This window comes from Diuraphis noxia, unplaced genomic scaffold (assembly GCF_037042655.1).
Source record: "Diuraphis noxia isolate RWA-SAM2 unplaced genomic scaffold, SU_Dnox_SAM2 contig0001, whole genome shotgun sequence".
Lineage (NCBI taxonomy): Eukaryota > Metazoa > Arthropoda > Insecta > Hemiptera > Aphididae > Diuraphis > Diuraphis noxia.
In genome coordinates this window covers 11,578,258-11,604,992 of record NW_028301711.1, presented here as the reverse complement: position 1 = coordinate 11,604,992, position 26,735 = coordinate 11,578,258, and the positions used below count along the sequence as shown (strand labels likewise).

Sequence of the window (26,735 nt, the reverse complement as noted above, 5' to 3'; positions counted from 1 at the left end):
TTATAAACAATATATTTAAACATAATATATATAATAATGATAAAATTATGTAATAATATACAAAAAGGTAGGCAAGTGGGTTAGGTTAGGTTATTATTTTATAATATCTAAAACTAAAAATATTTTAAAAGTATTTGGAATAGTTTTATAGTATTCTAAATACTTTATTCAGAATACTATTTGTATGATGTATTCAAATACATATTCGGAATACTATTTCCCTAGAGTATTCAAGTATTTATTCTAAATACTTTTAAAAAGTATTTTACTCAAGACCAGTGTTGAATCCAGGTATACATCTGGGAGTGCAACTGTCCCCCCCTCCTTGAAGTTTTTTTTGCCCCCCTCCCGGTTAAATGTCAGTTAATAAATAATTTATTTATTAATGAACCAATTTCAATGGTCTAGGTACATATTACACGGCCCCTTAAAAGAATATAATTGGAAATTCTAATTGGTATGACTGATATCGGTCAGTCACTATAAAATGCCTTTAGAGTTGACATTTGACAAAGATTATTATGACTATTTTTATGATAATATTAATTATACATTTTTTAAATATTGAATAAATTTAATTGTTTTTATAAGCTTAAGTTCAATTATATCAATTAGATAAATAAAGTAAAGTTTGTTGATATGTATTATATTAATTCAACATCTCATAGTGCCCCCCCTCCCCGGAAAAAGTATCCGAATTCAACACTGCTCAAGACTGGTATTAAATAATAATCTATAACAATATTTGAAGGTGATAAGAAGCATTTTCAGACCGTCAATACCTAAACGGCTCCCGTCTATTGTTTATTATTCCTAAACGGCTCCCGTCAAAAAAGGTTTTACGAACAGGTCAATACCCAAACGGCTCCCGTCGAAAAAGGTTTTACGAACAGGTAAATTACCAAACAGCTCCCGTCGAAAAACGTGCACATTTTAAGACGCACGATTTTACAATATTTTTACAAATTTTTTTTACCAAATGTTTACCATCCATGTTTTACATAACGGATACTATCTTCCCCTGATTTACTGTTTTTTGCATAATAAAACCTCGGGTACCTACGGAAAAGCTTTTTCAGCATTGTGTGATTACATTGACCCACAAGTTGTTTTCGCAGATTTTGAAGAGGCTATTCATTTTGCAATACGAAAAACGTGGCCATCGGTAAAAATAAAGGGATGCAGATTCCATTTGGGTCAGAGTTGGTGGCGGAAGATTCAGTCAGTTGGACTTGCATCAGAATTCAGAAACATAGATTCTGAAATAGGAAAATCTCTAAAATATTTATTTGACCTTCCTTACCTACCACCGTCAGAAGTATTGAACTGTTTTACAGATGATTTAATGGCTATCAAACCGATAGACGAAAACGATAAAGTGGACAAAGTGTTCGACTATATTTTTGAAAATTATATGATGTCAGATAGTCGTTTTTCTCCTGAAATGTGGGCTGAATGTTCATCTTCCCTTGCTTTGACCACAAATGGCTGTGAATCGTTCCACAGCAGATTCAACAATGAATTCAATTCTGCTCATCCTAATATTTTTAAGGTTATTGACATACTAACCGAAATACAATCCGAAACACAAATTAAGCTCGAAGTGGTGTAAATACACCAAAACCAACAAAAAACCAGGAGCTCATTGAAAACATTTCCGAGAATTTTCATCAAATAAAATAACTACCATAGATTATATAAAAAAAATTGTGCATCAAAAATTTACCTATTCTATAATTTTTTTTTATATTTTTATACATACATTTTTTTTATATTTTTATTCATACATTTTTGTCTATTTTTAAAACTTTTTTACATTTGATTCACAGAATAAATTTTTATAATTTAACCTTAAAAAATAACAACACATTTTTAACCATACTTTAGAGACAGTCCTAAGTCTGTATGAAGTGGGAAGGAATTTGTGTTGTAAAAAACAGGATTACTACCCGGATTTTACCTGATAGTAAAACTTTTTTTCGATGGGAGCCGTTTGGGTATTGACCTGTTCGTAAAACCTTTTTTGACGGGAGCTGTTTGGGAATTGACCTTTTTGAAAACGGGAGCCGTTTAGGAAAATCGGGAGCCGAATGGGCTATGCCCTTTCAGACAGTAAGTTTTTATGTTGTAATTTTTCAATTAATTCATATGTCTTGAGTTTTGCATTAAGTCTTTGTACTTTCTTTTTAAGGTTGTGATTTTGAATTTGTTTTTGTCTGTATTTATCTTTCACCATTTGTATATTCCGTTTAGTACGTTTTGGAGTACTAAAATGAGTAGGAGACAATATTCCAATAGTGTCTGGATTTAAACGTTTACACCTCTTTACACTGGGTGATAATTGAGGTGGTGAACAATGATCTACATCATCCAAATTATGCTTTCTGAAATTAAAATAACTTATAATTTTGTATTATAGACACAATATAATATAGGTAGTTATACCTATAATATTATTACATATAGGTACCTAATGACATAATATGACATGATAGGTATATAATAAAATAATGCAATGTTAAAATAATGTTAAATTTTACCTAGGAGTGACACAGATATTAGACACAGGAGGCTGATCTATTGTCATTATTATTGTATCGCTCTTATTCTATCTATTTTCTTTACTAAAAGCAATAAAGTAAACTCACATTACATTATTATTTTTCAAATCAAAATATTATTATAAAGTATTACCAGGGAACAGCATCTTTCTTTAGAAGCCCACTTAACTCGTAATCTTCAGGCAAAAAATGATCAGAGCATACCCTGTATGAAGGTAAACACAAATTTAGCCCACATGCTTTTTTCCACTGGATCTTACGTGATTCATCTTTAGGAAATCTGAAGTAAATTTAGCATAATATTTTCAAATAGTAAAATATATTAATAACAAAAATGAAGAAATCTAAATTTTTGGGTATTTTCTAAAATATAACTTACGAATGAAATTTTTTTTCAGTTTTTGTTTTGAACTGAACGTCACAAACAACACACTTTAAGACCATTATTATTATAAAAATATTAATAATTAAGCTACTAAAACAACTTTATATTAGAATAACTAATAGGTAATAACTTATTTAAATAGCCAGACTGCAGAAGCGGCAGAAGCTAGCCAGAACACTAGGTTAAGAGTTAAAACTTAAAAACAATAATCGTTAACAATATCCGTTATCAAACAATAATTTTTAAAACACAACAACCGATCACCCAACCTGAAATTCTATTGCGCATGTGCGTAGTAATTGAGTAATAGTCGAACAGCGCACTCACGTCTGACCGCTGGAACTATACCCATGCTCCGTCTATGAGTATAAGGTCTATGGAGTAGGTACCTCAAATTAACATAAATAATAAATACATACCACTCTCATCATTGACAACGGTGTGATTTTCATCTGTCAAACGAAGACCCGCACGACCAACCAGCGCCGGACTAGATTGTTGAAAAGGGTATAAATACCAGACACTTTCGACAGTAAATATTTTTAGTATATAATAAAAATATAAAAACAATGTAATTATTATATAGCTGTTAAAACAGCTGTTTTAGAATGTCGTTCATAAAATTGTCACTCACATCTTGCTATTCATATCTCTGATTATTAAACACAGTATTAATAGTATATATATATATATATATATATCGATCGTCATCAATATCCGCGCATACGCACTATATGTTTTATTATAATATAGTCTATCCAATGGGAGACTGGGACTAAAAGTAAAGTATCAAAGTAGTCTCTTTGTTTATTTTAACAATACATACTCTGAAATTTTATATAATTTAAAATATTCTAATTTTATTTAGTATCATGAAATACGTCGAAGTCGTGTGATGTGCGCCTCATAATATTATCGGTCACTATAAACTATGTTCAAAATGAGATGATGACTCGGCGGCCAAGTTGTGCGCATGGGCGTGGCTTTTGTTCAGTGGTAGCGCTTGACGCGCCGCCGCGGACGGGAGCTCTAATTAGTCTAGTATCGACTGCCGATGTGTGTACATAATTTAAAATACATTGCCCGTATATTCTGCATGTCTGTCCGTCGTGGTTACCAAACGGTTTACTTACACTGTAATATTATATTAAATATACTATATTTAATACAAGATATTATATTTTGTATTTTATACTCAATCCATGATATGAAGTAAAAATAATTAAAATATTCATTTGTTTATTAACAATACCACAATATGGTATAGTAAATATTATACAAAACAATTACGTATACACCAGTTATTCATAAATTAAAACTATTAATATTTACATTTGTTCATATAACAATTTATCATATATAAATCACAAACATTTTTAAATGACCGTCAAAATAATAATAGCAATTTTAAATACAATATTAATCACGAAAATGTTAAAATGATCGTCAAAATAATAATAGCAATTTTAAATACAATATAAATACATAATAAATTAATTTTTTTACATGAGACAATAATTATATACATTATAATACATTTAAAAATCAGAAGAATCTGAAGTCTCGCCTGTTATGGTGAGGACACATGGTTCCAAATTATCAATAATTTCATCCATATTGCGATCGACTTCTGTCATTTTATTCTCCTCCCTTTTGACGTGTTCAATAAAATTTTTCCAATTTTCACTGGTTACACGATCAATTGCAGTATTCAGTAAACTCTTAACGTCGTCAATGTTATATGTGGTATTGTTCTGCTTGACATAGGTCTTTACCATTGCCCATGCCAATTCAATGGGATTTAACTCACTATGATAGAGTGGCAATCTGAGTACAGTATGGCCAGCATTCTTGGCCATATTGTCGACGACATAAGAAATATATCGACTTTTTATTTTTCTAACCTTCGCCATTAGTTGTGGTTTAAACATAGATTTGTCAATTACAATGCCTTTTGATGTTAACCATGACAAAATTTCGTCCTTTTTTGAGGAAGCCGTCGGTATCTTTTCTATCCTCGCCGTATGGTACGGGGCATTATCCATTACGATTACAGAGTTTGGATCGAGATGTGGAATTATTGATTCAAACCATTCATGAAAATTGTTGCTATTCATCTCGTCATGATAATCGCTACTATTTTTCTTGGACAAAAAACATAGCAGTCCACCTTCTAAAAATCCTTTGTGTGATCCAATATGCAACACAATTAAACGCTGATCCTTACCAGTAGGGTTCGTCGCACCAGTCGTCAAACCTCTGGTAAACGCATCGTGTTTTGATTTTATTGATTTGTCAACCCACAACTTATCAACACAATCGCCTGCATTGACCCAGGTTTCATCCAGATAATAGACGGTACGACCTTCTTCACGGAATTTGCGAATATCGTACAAGTAGTTTTGCCGCCAAACAAGCAAGTCTTCCCTCTCCGTCAACACACTACATCTCTTTCTTTTAATAAAGGCAAAATCCAATTTTTTAATAGTAGTGTACAATGTAGTGCGTTTGAAGTTAGGAAGAGCCGGATCATCATTCACTGCCTCCAAAACCTTGTCGATTGTCGGCAGTTCCTTTTTCAACCAAAAACTGTGTACCTTTTGACGTATCCCATTCCTATCCAAATCGTCAATTTTGTCGAATAGACACTTCTTACTCCGTGTCTTGGTAGGAGATGCAACAGTTCCGGTTGATTTGTACTCAGAAATTATTTTACATACTGAATTCAAGCCAATACCCAAGGTTTGCGAAATCTTCGACATAATTTGCTTGTACGGCATATCTGGATCCTTCGATTTTAAATCCTTGTACATATTTACGATCATCGTTTTTTGACGGCTCAATATCCACTAAAATAAAAAAAAAATATTTATAAAAAAAATGTCGTAATTGTAAATTATAAAAGTTAGGTGTGCGTAATTTTATTTTTACCTAACCGAAATCGATGTTTAGTCTTCGATATATCGATAAATACATCGATGATCAAACATTTTTGCCTACACATTTAAATTTAAAACCGAAATCGCATTCAGGAAAAAATACGGATCATTATTATTATTACTACAGCCTATAGGGCTGGGTTTTATATGCAATAAAAAACCAAAAATATCTACATACATATGTAATTAAAATTACCAAAGTATGTAAAAAAAAATAAAAAATACGTAATAAGAAAAATTTAAAAATATGTTATCGTGTTAAATTAAAATACAATTCATGTTTAATCAATTTAAAGTAAAACAATACACTAAGCAAACAAGAACACAAGTTAAATGCTTACATATTTATTAAAGTTGTACCCGATTAGAATTTTAAACACATGCATATTTTTTATTACATTTACAATTGGCTGTAGGCCCCTAATATTGAAAAATATCGAAGGGCCCCCGGCGATCGTCGGGTAACCGGGTGTGCCAGACCGAGACTGCTGTTGTAAATTCGTAAGTATATATTATCAAATAATTGTTTAATATAAAGTATAATCTTTGATCATTAAAGTATAGTTGAAACAATCAAACAAATAAGATAAACCAAAGTCAAGTTATTCATATTTAACTGATATTTTTATATACTTATTTCCTATTATGCATGATACACATACCTACAATTTTTACGAGTTCTATTATCAAAATTTAAATGTATAATACTACCATTGGCGTATCCAGAATTTTTTTTTTTATTTTTTTTTTGGGGGGGGGGGTTAATAAAAGTGTAACGTGGTGTAATGCTCCGTCGTACCCTTGCCCAGTTAAATATTTAGTATTTAAGCAGAAACCGCTAATTGGTTTTAATATTATGTTGTAATTCTTGTAATCTTGTAATTCGGGTTTTGCTAATTATAAGTCAGTTTTACGTGCGTCGTACACTATACGATAAGTTATCTTAAAAGTTACAAGAATTTAAAAGTTATAATATTTTGACGTGTAATGGTGACCGCTGTGTGTCACCTACTGTGTCAGTCGAACATTAAATTAATTAAATATTTAATAATTTTCGGGGGGGGGGGGGTTACAACCCTCTAACCCCCCCCCCCCCCTGGATACGCCACTGAATACTACTAAACCACCCACATTGTCAAAATTTATGAAATATGTCAAATAAAAGCGGACATTTTACGAATTATGTAAAAGTATGTATTGATGAAAAAATTTGTACAAATATGTAAAATGAAATACGTCTTATTTTATTGCAAATTACGTGAAACGAATTTATCATTTGCAACAATTAATTTATCGTGTTTTTGTAAAAATATGCATTAACATACAAATCCCAGCCCTAATTATTACTATTCATAATTGGAACGAATGCAGTTTAGCTCCCAAGCGATTTAGTCGATTTTTTTTTCAAAATGTGTGTTTTTACATGCTTAATTTTATGGTGCTTTCAATAAAGCTGGTCAAACTTATTTTGCTAAATTTTTCTAAAAACCATTTTTGAGTTTAAAATACAAAAAAAAATTTGGTTTTAGAAATGTTAGTATTTATATGCTTAACATTATCGTGAAATCAGAATTTGGTAGTCAGAAAAAAAAGCCACGGAAAAAAATCCACAGAAAAAAAAGCCAATAAAAAATATCCAGGGAAAAAAAAGCCACGGGAAAAATAATCTACAGAATGAAAAGCCATGGGAAAAATAAACCACGGAAAAAAAAGTCAAATTAAAATAATTGAATAATATATTAAAATTAAAATTTAATTAAAAATATTTATTTAAAATTTTTTTACACATTATTGGTCATATTGTATACATAATATATATATATATATATATATATATATAATTATTAATACACAGGTTATAATATGTTAATTTATTTAAAATTTTTAACACAGTTGGTCTACTGTATTGCCCGTATTCATAAATAAAAATAAAATTGTTAATATTATAATATTAATTAACATATAACCTGTGTATTAATAATTATATAATATATATATGTATACAATATGACCAATAATGTGTAAACAATTTTAAATAATACCTAATTTAATACTTTAATTTTAATTTTAATATATTATATTTATATAAATATAATATATATACCATTTATTATAATTAATATATATATAATTATTTAATTATTTTAATTTGACTTTTTTTTCCTACATTCCAGCCCAAGTAGCAAATACATGTTTTAAAAATGTATTTAAAACATTACAACATTGCTGTTGTAACGAGTTGCAAAAACAATGTTTTTAAAGTATTTTTAAAATATCAGTTTTTAAATATTTTTGTAGTAATATTTTTTTAACAACAATTAAATATTTTTCATTACATATTTTACTAACCATGTTTAATATGTATTTTTTGAAAAATATTTTTTTAATCTACGTTTTAAAAACGTATGTTTAATATGTATTTTTTGAAAAATATTTTTTTAATCTACGTTTTAAAAACGTATTTATAAAATATTATTATAATGTTTATTTACATAACAAAAACATGATATTATATTATATGATATATTATATTTATCTATTATCGCATGAGTAATAATTATAAATTTATAAATTATATTAATTGCGATAAATAATTTTTTATAATAATATAATTAATGTTGCGTTATAATATATAATAACCTATTATTATAATAAGGTATATTTTAAAATATATAAATTATATAATTGGTATACGGTATATTCGCGACTCATCGCTATATAGAATATATAATCATAGTATATCGGATGGCTAATGAGTAATTTATTATGAATGAATGTAAATAAACGCGAGCAATATATTGCGGCGTTTAAAAAACGTCCGTGTTTAATACAAAACCAGAAATGCACGAGAATTGCATTAAGAAAATATTGTTTAATTATAGCTAAAAATCGTAACCGAACATGCGTCTCATTTAGTCAAAGTGAATACACCCATATAAAACTGTATACGTTTAATTTTGAACGATTAATCACGACGTTTTAAAAATGCAGACGCACGCGTCGAATCGCCTATAATAGTGTGTAGTCCCCTATGGATCAGATTTAATGTGAATTATTTTGGTAAAAATAAATTTTCCCAGACGACCCGCGACCCACAGATACATGAGTATAAATTATATTTTATAGTCGCCAAATTAGTTATTGACTTCACTGTCTCATAATAATTTTTGCTGGTGGCTGGTGCTGTTTGATAATTGAATTGAATTTTTCTTCTGGCTATTTGTGATTACTGATTAGTGATTACATTATTACGGTATTTGATTTAATGTTTAGTCTAAAAATACATTTGGTTTTTATATTTTTCCCGCAATGTACAATATAAGACGGAGCTGCTTTTACAACTATATTAGTATAATAGATACTAATATATATATATTATACATCAGTGGCGTAGCGTGCGTTTCAGCTTAGTGTATGCATTGAAGTTGTAAGTTAATAAAAGCGTAGCCTTAAAATATAACTAACGTAGTCTTAAAATATAACTCGAAACTAGTTTAAATAGTTTTAATTTAAAAACGATATGTCACACTTATAATATAAATTAATTATACGCACTTTACAACTTTAAATAATAATTTTTTAATATAACATTATAGCCGGCAAAATATACGATAGACGGCTCTATGCAATAGCGTATGCAATACTGATCCAGCATACACGAGTGACGTAAACACGACCGCGAGCATTCTATGTTTTGTTATTAATATTATCGATAAGAAATATAAATAGCTGTCGCTAAATGTCTGTACTAGTATGCGATCGCCAACGTGCATACTGCGTACATAATGAACATGTTACATGATAGGTATTAGCCATTAGATATAAATATGACGGACAATAGCGCGACGCGGCCGTAGTGTTGCGGATTAATCAATCCTAATGTACCTACTTAGAAGAAAATATACAAAATATTATAATATTATAAAATATTAAATTAATACAATCTAACATGTTTTTATAAAAATATTACATTATTAATACAAAAAAAAATTATCATTTCAATTTGGGAAGTGTATGCTGTGCATACACAGCATATGCACACGCTACGCCACTGTTATACATATTATATAATGCACATTATCGTTTAATAAAATATATTCTTGGATATTTTCAACTAAAATTATTATTGTGGTTCAGTTATCAGACATATTAGTTATCGTTCCTATATAATCCGTAGTACGCATGAGTTCTGTACCAACAACGCTGGTCGTCGCATCGCCCGTTTTCTACCGTTTATTACTGAAAACGTGTTTTGTAAATTTGTAAATTCAAAATTGTAATCGGTAATCACTATTGTTCATCATATTACATACTTTATCGACGCAGATTTTTGAGCCGCCTAATGCGCCTTTGTTGATTGTATATTTATAATATTTATATAAAAATGCATCGACCATCAACGTTAACCAGTGTGACTGTGGTCTGTGACTGTTGTGACTTGTAGTGATTCGTGTCGATAACTTGTCTCTTGCGGATATTATTTAATTTTTTGTTTTTGCCATTTAATTTATTTTTTCTACATATAAACACGCCGTGCGTTATTTTTGAGTGCTCATCACTTCGTCGCCACGCTATTATATACCGAACAGGTAAGTACTAAGTACATTGTACATATATGATATACCTCGTGATATACCTATATATACTCCTATTATAGTCCTATATATTATATTATTATTATGTGTATACTTTATAATTTTTACTCCATATAATTATAGAGAGTACTACTCTTTATAATTATTATATATTATCTAAGATTAAAATTTAAGGGGGGTAAACCACTAGTCAATTTTGTGTACACCAGACTTCCAACCATGTGTACTTCCATGTATTTCCGTATACTTCCGTATACTTCCATGTACTTCCATGTACTTCCAAGTACTTCCATGTATTTCCGTATACTTCCAAGTACTTCCATATACTTCCAAGTACTTCCATATAATTCCAAGTATTTCCATACATTACTTTCTAATACTTCTATGTATATTTCTAAATATTTAAATTTACCTATTATTACTTTTCTAAATACTTTCAACATGTTATACATAACATGTTAAAATATTTTAGTACAATTTAATAATTATTATATTAGAAGCTTAAGTAACTGTTTGAAGTATCTATAATTTTACATCAGATAACCCAAAAAACTCTTTAGATTTCATATATTATGTAATTAAAAAGTATTATACTTGATAGGGAAAAAAGCCAAAGAATATTATAGTGTACAAGTACTACTATACTAAAAATACATTGAACCAATGTTCATTGTTCAAGTATAGTTAATCAAAATGTATTTTTATCAGGTTTGAACAAATAAGTTTATTAGTGTTAAATGCAAGTTTTAAGTAAGTACAGATTTAACACTTATATTAAAATGAATAAAATGTAGTTCCTTAAATATTAACAGGTACATTCTTGTGCTATAACTATAACAAAAACAAATTTTGAATACAAAATATTTAGATTCTACAATTCTACATATAACTGAAATAAGAGTAAACAATATGTGCTAATTGAAATGATAATAATAATTATTATTATAGATGAAAGAAATGTATTTTGCCTTTAGTTGTATTTTTTAATACAAAATATAAAAATTCATTACTTGTAACTATATTACTTAATTTTATGTTTAGAACAAGGTATTGATTAATAATTAAATAATGTATAAAAAGAGAAAAACCAAAAACTATTTAAATGAAATAAAAATTATAAATACATATCGTATCAATTTAAAACAAATTAAAAAATTTAAAAATTAAAAATTAAAAAACATTGTAACTATAATAACAATTACTGTAACTAAACAATAATAATTATTTAAATTTTTTGTATAGTTTTATTATATTACATTTATCTGATCTTTTAATATCGAATGGATTACAACCAATCAAAGAAATTGGTCCATAAAATATGTATTTTTGAGGTACTAATTGTAAATCGTCGACTTTAGGCCATTTAAACTTATCCAACTCTGCTTTTAAAAATTTTATTTTACAATTCTTTTCAGTTATTTCGAGAATACGACCAATATACCATCCACTATCGTATATGATAGCATAATATTTTTCAGTTTGAAGTGATATTATACTATCATTTTGACTGCTTTCAGAAGATTCAGTGTCTGGAGAATCTGCATATTTTATTACTTCATTTTGTGAATCTTCTGAAGAATCTTCATCAGTAGTAACTTTTTTCTTTTTGGTCAGTGTATAGACAGGTGGTATTTTATTTTCAGGGCTAGTTTTCGATGATTTTTTGTTCATTCTACATTCGTAATTACTTATAAACCGCCGCAACCGATCACTGCTGACCCGATCTCTTGGTTTTTCTAAAAGCCAACAAAGTGAAGATTTTTTTATAATAGTTGACTTATCATTTGCTAAACTTATTTTCACAAAAGGTGAATCTATAGGAATATCGTTTTTGTTGTCACTGCATGAATATTTGTTTAAAATTTGTTCACTGAAATCTTGAAGATTTAGGGAATTACCACAATTCAATATCTCGCTTATATTATTAACATCTTCAGCAAAATCTAAGTAGTCTGTTTCATTAATTAAATTGCTATGTGATAAATCTGCATCAAGTTCTTCTTCAATTACTTTATCTTTTTCTCTGTTAGTTTTGTTAAAAAATAATGGCTTTTCAAAAACTAAATCTTTGTTTACAATCATTCCAATATGAGTTTCAGCGATTTCCTTTGCATCATTGAAACTTCTTTGTATAATATTTAAAATAGTATTATTAGAAAAATATGAGAAATCTGTTTCTACTGTTTTAGTTGATGTTTTCTCTCGAGTAAATTTAATGTCTATTTTTGAATTTAATAATTCAGCTTTAATCTCGTTTATTGATTCAATACGTTTAAGTCTTGACATAATATCTTTCATAGAAAAGTTAACAACAGTAGAGTAAGTACTTGTAAGTGACCGAGTTGCTCTGAAAAATTGCTCACACGTTTGGCTGCTAAAATTCCATATCGTATACATTTCTGGACTTAAGTTTTTATCTTCTCGAAATCGTATAATAAGGCGTATCAGCGAATGGGCATTTATTTCTATGCAATTCAGACAATTAGTAGTTATAAAATTATTTCCAACATTAAATTCACTTTTATTTTTCAGCCAAATTTTCCAAATTCGTAGAAAAAATACACTGAACCACATTTTATAAATTCGTTCTTCAGTACTTACTTCCTTATTTAAAAAAGCAGTTAAAATATAATTCATTATTTTTAGATAGGCAATTGTTGCATGTGTATTTGGAATATTTTCTAAAATGGTCAATACGTTAGTAGAACACATTTTTTCTGCAGACGAAAAATTCATTTTGTCCTCAGGTTTAAGATCCGACACTGTCAACAAATGCTTGTCTTTGGAAAATGTTCTAGTTAACTCCATAAGATGATCTACCGTTGCAAAATAATTACCCATTGGTATAATAATATTTGATTTAAGAAATCGCGTACGTAATTTTGTCAGAATATGAACTGTGTCTTGAATATATATTTCTTTATTTTGTTCTTGGTTAGGAATAATTGGTGGCTCTCCAATTATAAACCAAGACCAACTGCTTACCTCCGCATTATTCTCTAACATTTCATCATTCATTGTACTAATACTTGTACCAATGCTTTGGAGTAGCATTGCTTTAAGTAATCTAGGATCACCATCTGATGAAAATTCTAATATTTCAATACCTTGTTCAGAAGCAACAGTTTTCATGAACTCCCATCTATTTATTACGTCTTCGTTAGAAAAACGGTTATTAGTTCCAAAAATAGACAAACAAAAGGGCGCGGCAGTGTCGTTTAATGGTTTAGCCATTATAACATAAGCATAGTTGGCTCTACTTTCAGAATTAAAATACTGTGCAATAGTTTTTGCAGAGCTTGCTATGAATGCATTAGGCACTGGACAACCATTCATAAGGGGTAAAACAAAACCTACAATTTTATTTGATTTCACATCGTATTCAATTTTTCCCGTAATCCTAGTGGCATCTTCACTTATCCATATCTTAAGTGGTAGATTCTTCTTGATTAGATAAACTCTAAGTTCATTAAATCTAAAACTGCCTTCTATTACTTTACTTTGTGTATTGTCAAGATAACGAAATATTGTTGTTATTGATGGTAAAACTCGATCCATATTTGCATGTAATGTTTCATACAACAGTCTACCTCCAACAATAAATATATAAGTAGCAAATTTCTTTAACTCTTCGTCAAATCTGTTGCGGTGTTTATATTTACTGGATTTTTGATTTTTTTCGGCACATTCATATAAACATTTCAACAAAGAATTTGAATCAAGTACTGAAGAAGCTGATCGAACCGACAAAACATTATCACCCTCAGTTTCCTCTATGTTACGCACCAACATATTACGCAAGTTTTGATTATTTTCCATTAATTTACTAACTTCATCGAGCACAGGAATATAATTTGTAATAAGTGTTTGTTTAAATTCTCCAGTAACCAATGATCGCTCTCTTCGACGTTTTTCTCTTTCACTTCTCTGGTATTTTGTACTTTTCCACTTATTTTCATTTTTATTTGACAATACTTGAGACGTTTGAACATTTAAATCGCAAAAGTTATTCGTCTCAAACATAACTTTGCTATTCTGAAAATCCGGCTGACAATTGAGATCTTCTTGGTCGGCAGTTTTAGTAGGGGTTTTAGTTATTGTTTCTTTAATGATCTCTATACTTCGAGATGTTGAAGGTCCGTGTGTTTGTTGTGATGTTACACCATGTGTTATTTGTATATAATTATCAAGTGTAAGTGTTTGTTTATTTTTAATTTTATTAGGGACAGATTGAGCAGATTTCTTTTGGTGTAATTTTACATGTTTGTAATAATTGGAAAATGACCATCTTTTTGAATGTCCAGGGCTAAACACTTTGCATATATTAACTCGTACATTGCATTCAAAACATAAAACTTTAGCTACAACGTCGTTATCATCATTTAGTACAGAAAGTGTTATGTCTAGTTCTTGATCGTTGTAAATATCCATTGCATTTATTTTAAGCCATTCTTTTATCCTTTTTAGTACAATCGATCTTTCTGATGACAGATCAACATTTAAAGTATCTAATTTTTGTTTTTTTGATACTATCGTATCATCAGAGACATCTTCAATTTCTTTACTTACAGTATAAACTAATGATTGTTTTTTTTTTTGTGATTTATTATCAGTTTTTTGTGCTGCAGTCAGTTTAACTATTGACTTCTTTTGAAGTTGTTCTTTATAGAAATCAGAAATACAAAGCAAGACTTTTTTATATCCAGATAAAATCTTAAATTTTTTAATATTATTTTTGAAGATACCGTAATATTCAGGATATTCGCTTTCATCAATAATATCTGGCAATATTTCTATTGCAAACTGTTCAGTATTTTCTATATCTTTATCGTCAATTTTAGAAATAACAAATTTATTCGAAAATCCATTTGCAATAAATATCTTTTTAATTCCATCTGGCAAAAGTGTTTGAAAGTGCTGTTCAGCCTCAGCAAAAGGACAGTTTTCTATGCTTGGATCTTTCGCGATATCCATTTCAAGCTCCATTCGAATATTTTAATTTAACGCCCACACAAACTATCTGATTGAATAAAATACAAAATCTAATTTAAAACCAATCAATTAACTAATTATATAATTATATTAGTTAGCTTTTTTATTACGGCTAAATTTGTAAAAGTATATTGGTTTTTTTTTTAATGTTCGATGTAAGATCTTAAAATATTATTTACAAACAGAATGATACATATAACCTCATATAACCATAAGACGTAGCTTATCACGAATGTAATTTTTTTTTTGTTTTTTAATTTACGTTTAAATGTTTTTAAAACAATGGTATTTATAAATCGTTTGCGATTAATGTTTTTGAAAATTTTGTTATCGGCGGTGTATGAACGACCCTTATAATATACCCTTATTTAATTTATTATTATTATTGATATCTATTTAATATTAAATTTAAAAAAAATATAATATTGTAATTTTAGATTCTGAGCTGAGCAATGAATGTATTTTAGAACGATTTTTGTTTTGTGTGCCTATCACCTTTTAGGTCAGTAAAAATGCTTAAGAGGATGTTAAATATGCATGTGTTGTCTCCGTCTTACAAGTGCGTAACATATCAAATTTTACGCTCAGCAGATCACGCGAAGCTCCGTGAATTTAAAATTAAGAGTGAATTGACCTCTTATAAAAATTAAAGGTAACATTATTATCGAGGGCTTCTCGTTCGCTTTTTATTATATTTTAATTTTAAAGCGAGTTATGAGTATTTTAAGAGATACTTATAAATTTATAATTATTTATAATTTTATATTTTATATTTTATAGTTTTAAAATACTCATAACTCGCTTTAAAATTATACTGTAATATAAAGTGAATGAGAATTCCTCGATAATAATGTTACCTTTAATTTTTATAAGAGGTCAATTCACTCTAAATTTTAAATTCACGGAGCTTCGCGTGATCCTGCTGAGCGTAAAATTTGCTATGTTACACACTTGTAAAACGGAGACAACACATACGGGTATAACAACCTCTTAACTGAATTTTTTTGAGCTGGTTACAGTCAGTTGGACATAAATTATGATGGTACGCATCCGAAATAAACGGGAAAAACGATGTTATCGTCGATTAAATAGGACAATTTTGTTCGTTCCCAATAAATTGTTTATTTTTCTATTAAAAAAATCGAATACTTCATATTTAAAAAAAATCTGTAAAATTAGATATCTCTTAAATTTTATGTTTAAAAAAATTTGTTGTGAATTTTATTTTGCATATTTTCCAATTTTTAGTGCTATTTATAGCGCTTATATTAATGTTTTAATGGGCATATTTAAGCGCTAAAAATTAATTGTTTAAGTGCTATAACTTCCGAGCCCTGAAATGAGTAAGTAAAGGGCTGATAATAGTACTTAAACTATTAAATATAAAATTTAATGTCAGGAACGACAATTTGAAATATTTCGAGTTCAAGAGTAAAAACAAAAAATTGATTATTTTCGTAATATTTATTTCAATTTATGTCCCCATCACTAATTATTTTTATAAATATCTGGAAAATGAATACATTTGTTTGAAATAAAAGCATACAGTATAGTATAACCAGCACCACAAAGTATAATAAAGCAATGTGCACATTTATAAACAAAAACAGGCAAAAAGTGCTGAAAATAGACCTCGCAAAATTATTAAACATGTATTTTTTTTTAAGTTTCAAATAATAGTCTTTATTTCAATTTTTAAACTTATTTTAAATTATTCTAGATAATAATATGTAGTGTTGATTATTGTATCATACTGTTTTAAAATTTATTTTAATTATACTAAATCGAAATTCTATTACTATACAACTTATTTAAATTCTAAAATCTACCTATTACATATTTATAATATAATTATAGATTCTACTGACATATTATAGTTATTATATTTTATTTAAAACTTAACATTGAGTAAATAAATCTTAAAAACTTACCAATTGACATAGAATTATTTGAAAAACTGTGGAAAAATTAGGGAAAAAATAACTTGTGTGCTGTATGTGTGTAGACGTCATACAACGGACACGACTTCGATCGGACTGGAGACGACTAAGCAAATAATACTAAGCCAAACCCAACCATATTTATTTATAGCCAAGTTTAACCATATTTATTTAAAACTCGTATAGTTCAATTATTTTTAGAAATATTTTATTCAAAATGAAGAGTTATTATTAATTACTCAGGCCAAAATTATTTAATAATACAATAAACAGGGCAATATACACATCACACACATAATATTATTATTATGAGAGCATGGTAGCTGCAAAACACCGTTTCTTGTCATGTTTACTTTTATATTGAACAATATAGACCAATGGTTCCCAACCTTTTTTGGTTCACGGCACACTCACGCAATATTGACAACCACATTTCTCGCGGCACACCTAGAAAATCTCAGGGCACATTACTGTGCCGTGGCAGACATACGTTCTTTACTTGCTTCACTCCAAATAAAGTTAAATAATAATTATTTAATATCGGTACTTCCGCGTATTTCCATGTACTTTCACATATTTCCAAGTACTTCCAAGTACTTCCACGGACTTCCGTGTACTTCCTAATACTTCCAAAGTATTTCCTAATATGTGTACACCTACTTCCACTAGTGGTTTACCCCCCTAAAATTTATATATTGTCATAAAAGTTGGTGCATATTAGATTACTTGTTCCATATTTATTTCTATTATATTTAAATATTTTATACAATTTTGGTACATATATAACCAATTCTGGTCTCTATATTAGTTTTTAGTTTGGCAAGTAGTCTTCTATTCTATTTCTTTACTATTATTAGCTAACTGTGACTTTTTAGCTAATGTACCTACCTAGTTGCAAATACTGAAATAGGTAGGTACCTAGAAGTTCATTATTTTAATAGTAGGTAGTTATTTTTCAATATTTTCATTTAGTTTCACTTTTTAATAATGACTTGGATCAAAATATACCTGCATATATTTTTTTGCATAGTAGATAGATAAGGTAAAATGTAGATACTATTAGATTTGATGTAAACACATGATTTACCATTTCAATAATTACTAATTAGTAATTATGTAGACCCAAATATATTATTATTCTACATTATTTTAGAAAATGAATAGAAAACGTCATTATTTTCATCAATTATCCGAGAGATCTAAGCGAAGGCACATCAATGTTGATTCAACTTCTCATCATGATTCAGATAATAGTTCTTCGACTGTTCCAGTTTATAAATCATCATCAGATATTGGTCATTCTAATTATATTGATGAATCAACTGATACAGATAATGATAATACAAATAATAATAGTATTTTAACTGAATCTGATGAAACTGAAAATTTTATTTTTAATTCAACTTCAAGTAATGATGATACGTCCGAAGAAAACAATTTACTTAACAATTTGAATGCACCTCTAATTTTGAATACTGACATTTCTAATACTAAAGAATCTCCTACGGATGTACAGAATTTTCTTCGGTCTTGGGCAATTAAACACAATGTAACTGCAACTGCAGTTACTGATCTGTTAACTGGATTGAAAAAAAATGTTAAATGTTTAAACAATAAACTACCCACCGACGCGAGAACATTATTAAAAACAAATATGTTTTTATTAAAAAAGGTTGTGGAACCTGGAAACTATATTCATTTTGGCTTAGAAAACAATTTGAAAATGTTGATAAATAATTATTCATTTAATGATATTTATGAACTAAATTTATTAGTAAATGTTGATGGTTTACCATTGTTCAAAAGTTCATCTGGTCAAGTGATTCCAATTTTAGTTACAATAATCAATATACCTCATTTAAAAAAAATTGTTTTGCCAGTTGGATTGTATTATGGATTAGAAAAACCAAGTGATATGAATATTTTTTTAGATTCATTTATTTCAGAAATAGTAGAATTATCGCAGCACGGTATAACAAACAGTAATGGTATATTATTTTCTATAAAAATTGTTGGTTTTGTTTGTGATGCACCAGCTAAAAAAGATTTAATAGGTATAAAGGGGCACGGAGGATATTTTTCATGTACCAAATGCACTGTTCGTGGTTCTACAGTCAGCCGTAAAAGGGTATTTACAGAATTAAATTGTACAGCCAGAACACATGAAGATTTTATTAACTGGGCTGATTCTAATTATCGTCTTCGCGATACTGCTTTAGTTAGAATTCCTGAGATTCATTTTGTAAATTCATTTATATTAGATCCAATGCATTTAATATATTTGGGAGTTATGCGAACTATGCTAACAACGTGGTACCAGGGGACTCTTCCATATAAATTATCACAGCAGTTAATTAAAAAAATATCAGATTTTATGGAAATCCAAAATCTTCCAGAAGAATTTATAAGAAAACCAAGAGCTTTAAAGTATCTTCTTCGTTGGAAAGCTACTGAATTTCGTTCATTTTTATTATATACTGGACCAGTTGCCACAAGAGGAGTTTTAGACAGAGACAAATATAATAATTTCATGACATTAAATGTAGCAATTTCCATTTTACTTAACCCAAATAGTTGTGGTGATTTAGATTTGCGAAACTATGCTAGGCAATTACTAATGCATTTTGTTCAATCATTTATTAAAATATATGATGAAAGTTTTATTACACATAACTTTCATGGATTGATCCATTTGGTTGATGATGCTGATTATTTTTCATCGAAAATAAATGAATTTACATTGGATAAGATCTCAGCATTTCCATTTGAGAATTACTTACAAAAAATTAAGTCGATGGTTAGAGGTAGAAATAAGCCCCTAGAGCAAATTGGAAACCGAATGGCTGAACTGTTTTGTGATATTAGTTCGTCATTTCCATCCTTGAGAACTCTGAATCAACAGTTTCCTTTATTATCTCATATTCATTATAATAATGGTGCATTACCTCTTAAATGTGTGGGTCTCCAGTACAAGGAAATACATTTTCCTATTTTAGCTTAAAAATTGAATCCCCAAATAACTGCTGTGGTCTAGAATGTGGAGACATAGTCATGGTAGAAAATATATGTCATTCTATTGATTTAAACTGTACTGTAATTATTGGTAGAAAATTTTTAATCAAACGAAACTTTTTTGAAATTCCTTGTAGTAGCTCATTAATAGGTGTTTATGAAGTTGAAAAATTATCAGAGCCTGAATTGTGGCCCATTTCATTTATTTGTAAAAAATATGTGTATTTCAAGCATAAACATAATATTTATGTTGTTTTCCCCCTATTGCATACAGCATAATAATACAACAAGCTAATTTTTAATTTTATTAATTTCCAAACAAATTATAATTTTGTACATTATTGTATATAAATCATTATTAGCATCATATTCAACTATATAAATACACCTGTCAATATGGTATAACATTATTTATAATTTTTTCCTATATTTTATCCATTATTTTCCTTCTATCTTAATTATATATCACAATTTATATGAAGAATTTTAATTATTTATGCAGGTGCTTATTAATTTATTTTAATGATTATTAAAACAGCATACCATGATTTATGTTAGATATAATTGATTAAGTTTTTTATTTTAGAATGTGGTCACTCATACATTTATATGAACCTCCAGATGCAAAAACCCCGGATTTAATTCCAAATGCATGGATAATCGATAATGATACATGTTGGTACCCTATGTCATTTCAATTATCTAAAATAAAATCACTTGCTAGAGAAAAAGCAAAACCAAATACAAATGATTGGGAAAAATTTAAAATTGACATAGTTGAGAGCAACATAGGTATCTAATTTACTATATTTATTTATTGTAAATTTATTACATTATTGTTTAAACTTATTATTTATTAATTTACAGATAATTATGATTATGGTATAAAACTTATGTATAAATTGTTGAAAAACAAAAGCAAAAAAAATTTACACTCTGATGCTGAATTGAAAGGACGTGGAATGAGAAAAAAAATAAAATATGAAGATCATAATACTAAAAATTTATTTTCTAATTTAACATCTGACTCTGATAATTCTGAAGAAGCTTTCCATATCAGTATCAAACAGAAGTCATCATCAACAACCCAGTTAGACTATCCGAATTTTCCAAAAGAAAAAAAAGGTATTAATATGATTACAGTAGTTCAGTAGTGAGTTATTATTATTATTTCTAGGTATAGTTTATGTTTAAATGATACATTTTTGTTTTTCTTAGAAAATCATAATTTTGATGAATGCGCTGTACTAAAAGAAAAAACAAGCACTCCCCGCCAAAGCAATAAGTTAGGTATGTATAATTAATAGACTTAAATAAAATTATTGTGATCATAAAATTCAGAAATTAAAATAACACAAATGTCAAATTCTATTTTTGTTGATAATGGGAATATATTTTTATAATTCAAATGAACTTGCTTAAGAAAAATGAGATAATTATGTAAAATGAAATACCTACAGCTGATATTCTAATTACTTATTTAATAAAATGTTGTGTAATGTAATTGTTTAATACATTTTAAATTAATAATAAATGTAACTTTCTTAATCAACAGGATTATCTGCAATAAATACAAGTACACCATTAGATAATCATCAATTAATTGATGCTGATTTTGAGACTCCTCATATTGCATTACATAATAACTGTAAGAATATTATATAACGTTATATTAGTAAATAAATTATGGCAGTATTTTATTATAATAAAATGAACATTTTTTATAAGTGAATTATTTATTGTAATTCAAGCATTACATAGAATAATTTACTTATCTTAATATATTTTTAAAATTTTTACATTTTTTTGAAACTAAGTTAGATTTTGGACTAGTTGTTTATGACTATTTCTAATATTATTTATAATTATTGTTTAATTTAATTTTAGATGACTCAGCTCTAAGTAATGTAAACTGCAAATTAAATAAGAAAAATAATCATCATTGTTCGTTTGAATCTCAAAATAACAATACAAACAAAGATGAAAACTATCAACTATTAGTATCGTTGGGACATCAACTTTGTCGTCTATCTGGTAATAAAAAAAAAAAATTATTATTATTTAAACTATATAAATTTGTATGTTTATTAACACTAAATGACAATGTATTATAATGTTAGATATGAAAATATATTAATTAAATATTTTAACAATTACAGCTGACTTTATGAAGTTCAAATCAAACATGAATTACTTAAAACTGGAATTAACTTCATTCATTGAAAATAAAGAGGCTTCAACACTTCAAAATAATACATTCAATCAGGAAAAAACTGATGATGTTTTATCAACATTCCCAATTAATGACGAGGAAAAGCTTTTGACTCTCGAATCAAAGCTCGCATCTTATGACCTTGGATATAATGATAAATTGGTACCTACCTATCTATAACTTATTTTATAAGCATTAAATTATTGTGTTAAATAATGTTTGTTTTTTTTTATACATGTATGAATAACAGTTGTCAGCATTTATGTTTGCTTCTGAAGGGAAATCAATTTCCAAAGTAACCAATAGTTTATTGAAAACAATATTTACTGATAAATTTGCATCTGCCTATAGCTGGAAAGGTCAAAAAGAAAAAAAGAAATTATAAAATTATAAAATTTTCAAAGTTATTATAAGTAAGTCATATTATTTTTTTTTTATTATTATAACATATTATTGAGGTAAACATAATTTGTGTAAATATTGTTTTAGACTGTGTTGGTAAAAAATTTCCTAATTCAGAAAACTACAAGATGGATGTCATTGCAAGTGTAATGAATTGGTTTGCCCAAGCACCTACTAGAATTCTTAGGTATGTTTATTATACATATAATAATATATAGTAGTTTTTTGCACTATACACTAAACATTAAATATTTATGATACAACGTCAATAATTTATATTGATTTTTGAAATTTGTTTTCTTGTATTATAATGGAAGATATATAAGTTTTATAGGTTCTGTTATGTTATAAATACTGAGAATGTATCAGTTTTAACTAAATTACCTAAATAGTTTCTTATAATCTTTTTAATTTTTGTTGGGTGTTATAGCTTAAACATTGGTATTTATTATTAATTCATTTAAATGATAATAAAATAAATAAGTGATATTATTTATTCTTTCAATATGATAAATTTATTAGTTATAACTTATAAACATAATAATATGGCATTGAGTATATTTTATATTTCTTAATCACATCATTATGAGAACTGGTTTCTGTGTTGAGAATTATAGCCATTAATTTTGAAACTACATAATACTTACATACCAATAAGTGATAATTTTTGAAAAATTATTAAACTTGAATTTTCACAAGTAGCATATATTATATTTTGAATTTATTTTATATATAGACTGGGCCCAAGGACACAAATAATTTATGTGTACATATTTATAGACATAGTATAAATAAATAACTATCATCTTTATACATCAATATCTAAATAATACATTTTATTCCAAATATAAAATTGTATTATAATTATAGTAATATATTTATGCTGAATTTATTTTTGTTTTGTTTAATATAGAGACGAAAAAAGAAACATAAAATCTACTGAAAATATGCCAGCCGCAGGACTACTACAATCATCATCATTTGATGAAGATGATACTATATAATTCATTATTCATATAATATTATAATATACTATTAATTATCATTATATATTTAGTATTATAATATTATTATATTTTATAGCCTGGGCTATATCAAATATATTATGAATGTTATTTTAAAAATAATAACAGTTGTTGATTTTGTTTATTTTCCTGAATAAAAAAAAAAATATTGCAAAATAAATAATTATATATTTTATGTAATTTTTATGATTTAGCATGTGGATGTCAATTTTATTGTTTCCGTCAAAGCTATTTTTACCTATATTATTGAGATGGAGTTTAAGAACCTTTAGTCTGTCTATATATAGTTTATATATAGATCTGATAATTTATACACATCATCTTATATTATAGATGATATTTTGGTGTTTTATAAAAAAAAAAAACATTTTAAAAATACCTTAAAAACAATAAAAAAAAGATATTTTAAGTATATGAAATAAATTTTTAAGAATGGTTTTAAAAATATTTTTTATCATTGAAAACAAAATGTATTTACAACCTATTTAAAATGTTAATTAAACATTTTCAAAGTAATGTAAAAGCGGCCATTAAGATATTTAAAAACATTTTTAATAATATTATTATATATTTTTCATACATTTTTTAAAACGTTTCAAAAACATTTCTTTGCTACTTGGGAGAATTTGCCTATCGTACTTAATTTTTATGTTATTGCTAATAAACCACATAAAACTAAATTAAAGTTATTTCAAATATTTGCATATTTGATTTATTTTATGAGGCCAAAATTAATAAAAATAAAAAAAAGTGACAAACGTCAACAAATTACTAAATCAGTAAAGTTACTATAATTTATAATATTTTACTCACTTTTCCATGTACATTTTTTCTTTTTGGCGAAGTAGTATCGTCCATATTTTCCATTTCAGGAACCGCATCCAAACGATCACTCATTTTTGATTCGTTTATATTATTACAAAACGTAAGAAAAAAGATCAAAAACACAATTTAAAGTTTTCACAAAGACAAAATTAACGGAGCGAATACGGAGGTTATGTCGGCACAGAGAGCGGAACACAAATGCAAAGCATAATATGTCGGCAGCTGCCAGCTGCCTACGTGTATTCTGCTGGAATGTCAAGCAGATGTTCGTTTTTTAATGGACACACATTCCAGGAAATCGCACCATATGGTATAATATGCAGGATGTACGTACGCATATTCACCTAACGCGGAACGCATGACGCACACACGCACCATCCACACACACGCGTACACATCCCTACTGTTGCTTTGGTCACGTGATCGATACTTGTGGGCGGAGTATAACCGGCGGCGACAAAAACTGGTCCCCGCCGAGTCATCATCTCATTTTGAACAGAGTATAGTTTAAATCTAATTTTTGTTTGGAACATTATTTGTTCAATAAAATAGCAAACGCAATATAATTAACACAGTGTACCTGTTTTTCCTCTAATAAAACAAAATGTATTTTTCAACGTTTAAATACTTGATTATCATATTTCAAACGTGAGTACAAAAACAAATTCATTTATAAATGACCTAAAGCTTATTTTGTTTCGTTATAGTTTCTTTAGTAGTACTAATAATATTATTAAAATAAATATTTTTTCGATGTATCTCCTTCTAAAATAATATACTCGTATTATGAATGAGGGAACATATTAATTTAAATAAGAATTATTTGTTTAATTACATTTATGCTTTTTCATATAATTTATAACAAATAAACAATTAATTGAAACATCAATAACAAATACACGTATATGTATACTTATTGATATTAGGTCATGAAATCACATTTTCTCGATTATTATAGCCATCCAAAATAATCAGAAATTCTTTCTAGGTGGGGTCAAAGTGGTCACAGACACACAGTAATGTAGACTCACAAGGTCTCTTGCTAGAATTTAAACTTCTGAAAAATATTCCAATGAACAGAATAACATTTAGTGACTATATTTCTACTCTTCTTTTACATAGAACATCATAGTTGTTATTCTTTCATTGAAGTAGTACTATGAATTGTTATAGTAGGACATATTTTATGACTGTGTTAAGAAGTTGCCCCCTCACAATTTTTCCTGTATAATTATGACCCACGAGTGACTTAGAATTTATAAACTAGGTGGCACACAAACAAAACTTAAATCCTCTAGCATTCTCAACTTCCTTTTTGTACCTAATTATTTCTATTATTTTAAACCAGTTAAGTGTTATTTAGTAAAATTTAAATATTCTATTAACTATATTATATATACTATTTAAAAACAATATTTATTATTATATATTTTTTTTAAATGGGTGCGTCTGAATAGTTTTTTCAACGTCTAGGGGTTAAACAAACTATTGTTTGGGTTTGAGTAGTATTTAAAAAATATGTTCTGAATTTATTTTTTATATACTTTATTATGTTGTGTATAACTATATAACCTACAATTATCATTACGGCGTATAAAGAATAATTATGATTGTTTAAATTTATTTCCTTTTCAATATTTCCCTCTTGTATTTCTATCATGTTTACAACAGAGTCCAATGAATTTGAAGATTTTGAAATATCAGATAATTGATTGTCAATCGATTTTAATTCCGGTATGACTATTTTTGGGTTTTGTATTTTATTAATGTTGTTTATTAAGCTTGAAGACATGTTTGTTATTTGAAACTGTGGTACGAAGTCTATATTTTTTGTCATATTAGTATAA

The 26,735-nt window shown here is 27.6% G+C and overlaps 2 protein-coding genes and 1 pseudogene across 2 annotated transcripts; 2 read left to right on the top strand and 1 right to left on the bottom strand.

The window, feature by feature from the left end:
* Positions 1-4,335: 4,335 nt before the first annotated feature.
* On the bottom strand, positions 4,336-25,056 carry LOC107171311 (uncharacterized). Its single transcript, XM_089216634.1, has 2 exons — positions 24,877-25,056; positions 4,336-5,795 (listed from the first exon to the last, which is right to left on the bottom strand). The coding sequence occupies exons 1-2, from the start codon at positions 24,958-24,960 to the stop codon at positions 4,485-4,487; spliced, it is 1,395 nt and encodes a 464-aa protein (XP_089072760.1). The 5' UTR covers positions 24,961-25,056; the 3' UTR covers positions 4,336-4,484.
* On the top strand, positions 16,812-20,703 carry LOC149059636 (uncharacterized; annotated as a pseudogene).
* Positions 21,012-24,119, top strand: LOC149059635 (uncharacterized). Its single transcript, XM_089218129.1, has 9 exons — positions 21,012-21,216; positions 21,292-21,549; positions 21,643-21,714; positions 21,980-22,072; positions 22,312-22,458; positions 22,584-22,798; positions 22,887-23,049; positions 23,126-23,225; positions 23,952-24,119. Exons 1-7 carry the CDS (start codon positions 21,012-21,014, stop codon positions 23,019-23,021), a joined length of 1,125 nt encoding a protein of 374 aa, XP_089074255.1. The 3' UTR covers positions 23,022-23,049; positions 23,126-23,225; positions 23,952-24,119.
* Positions 25,057-26,735: the final 1,679 nt, after the last annotated feature.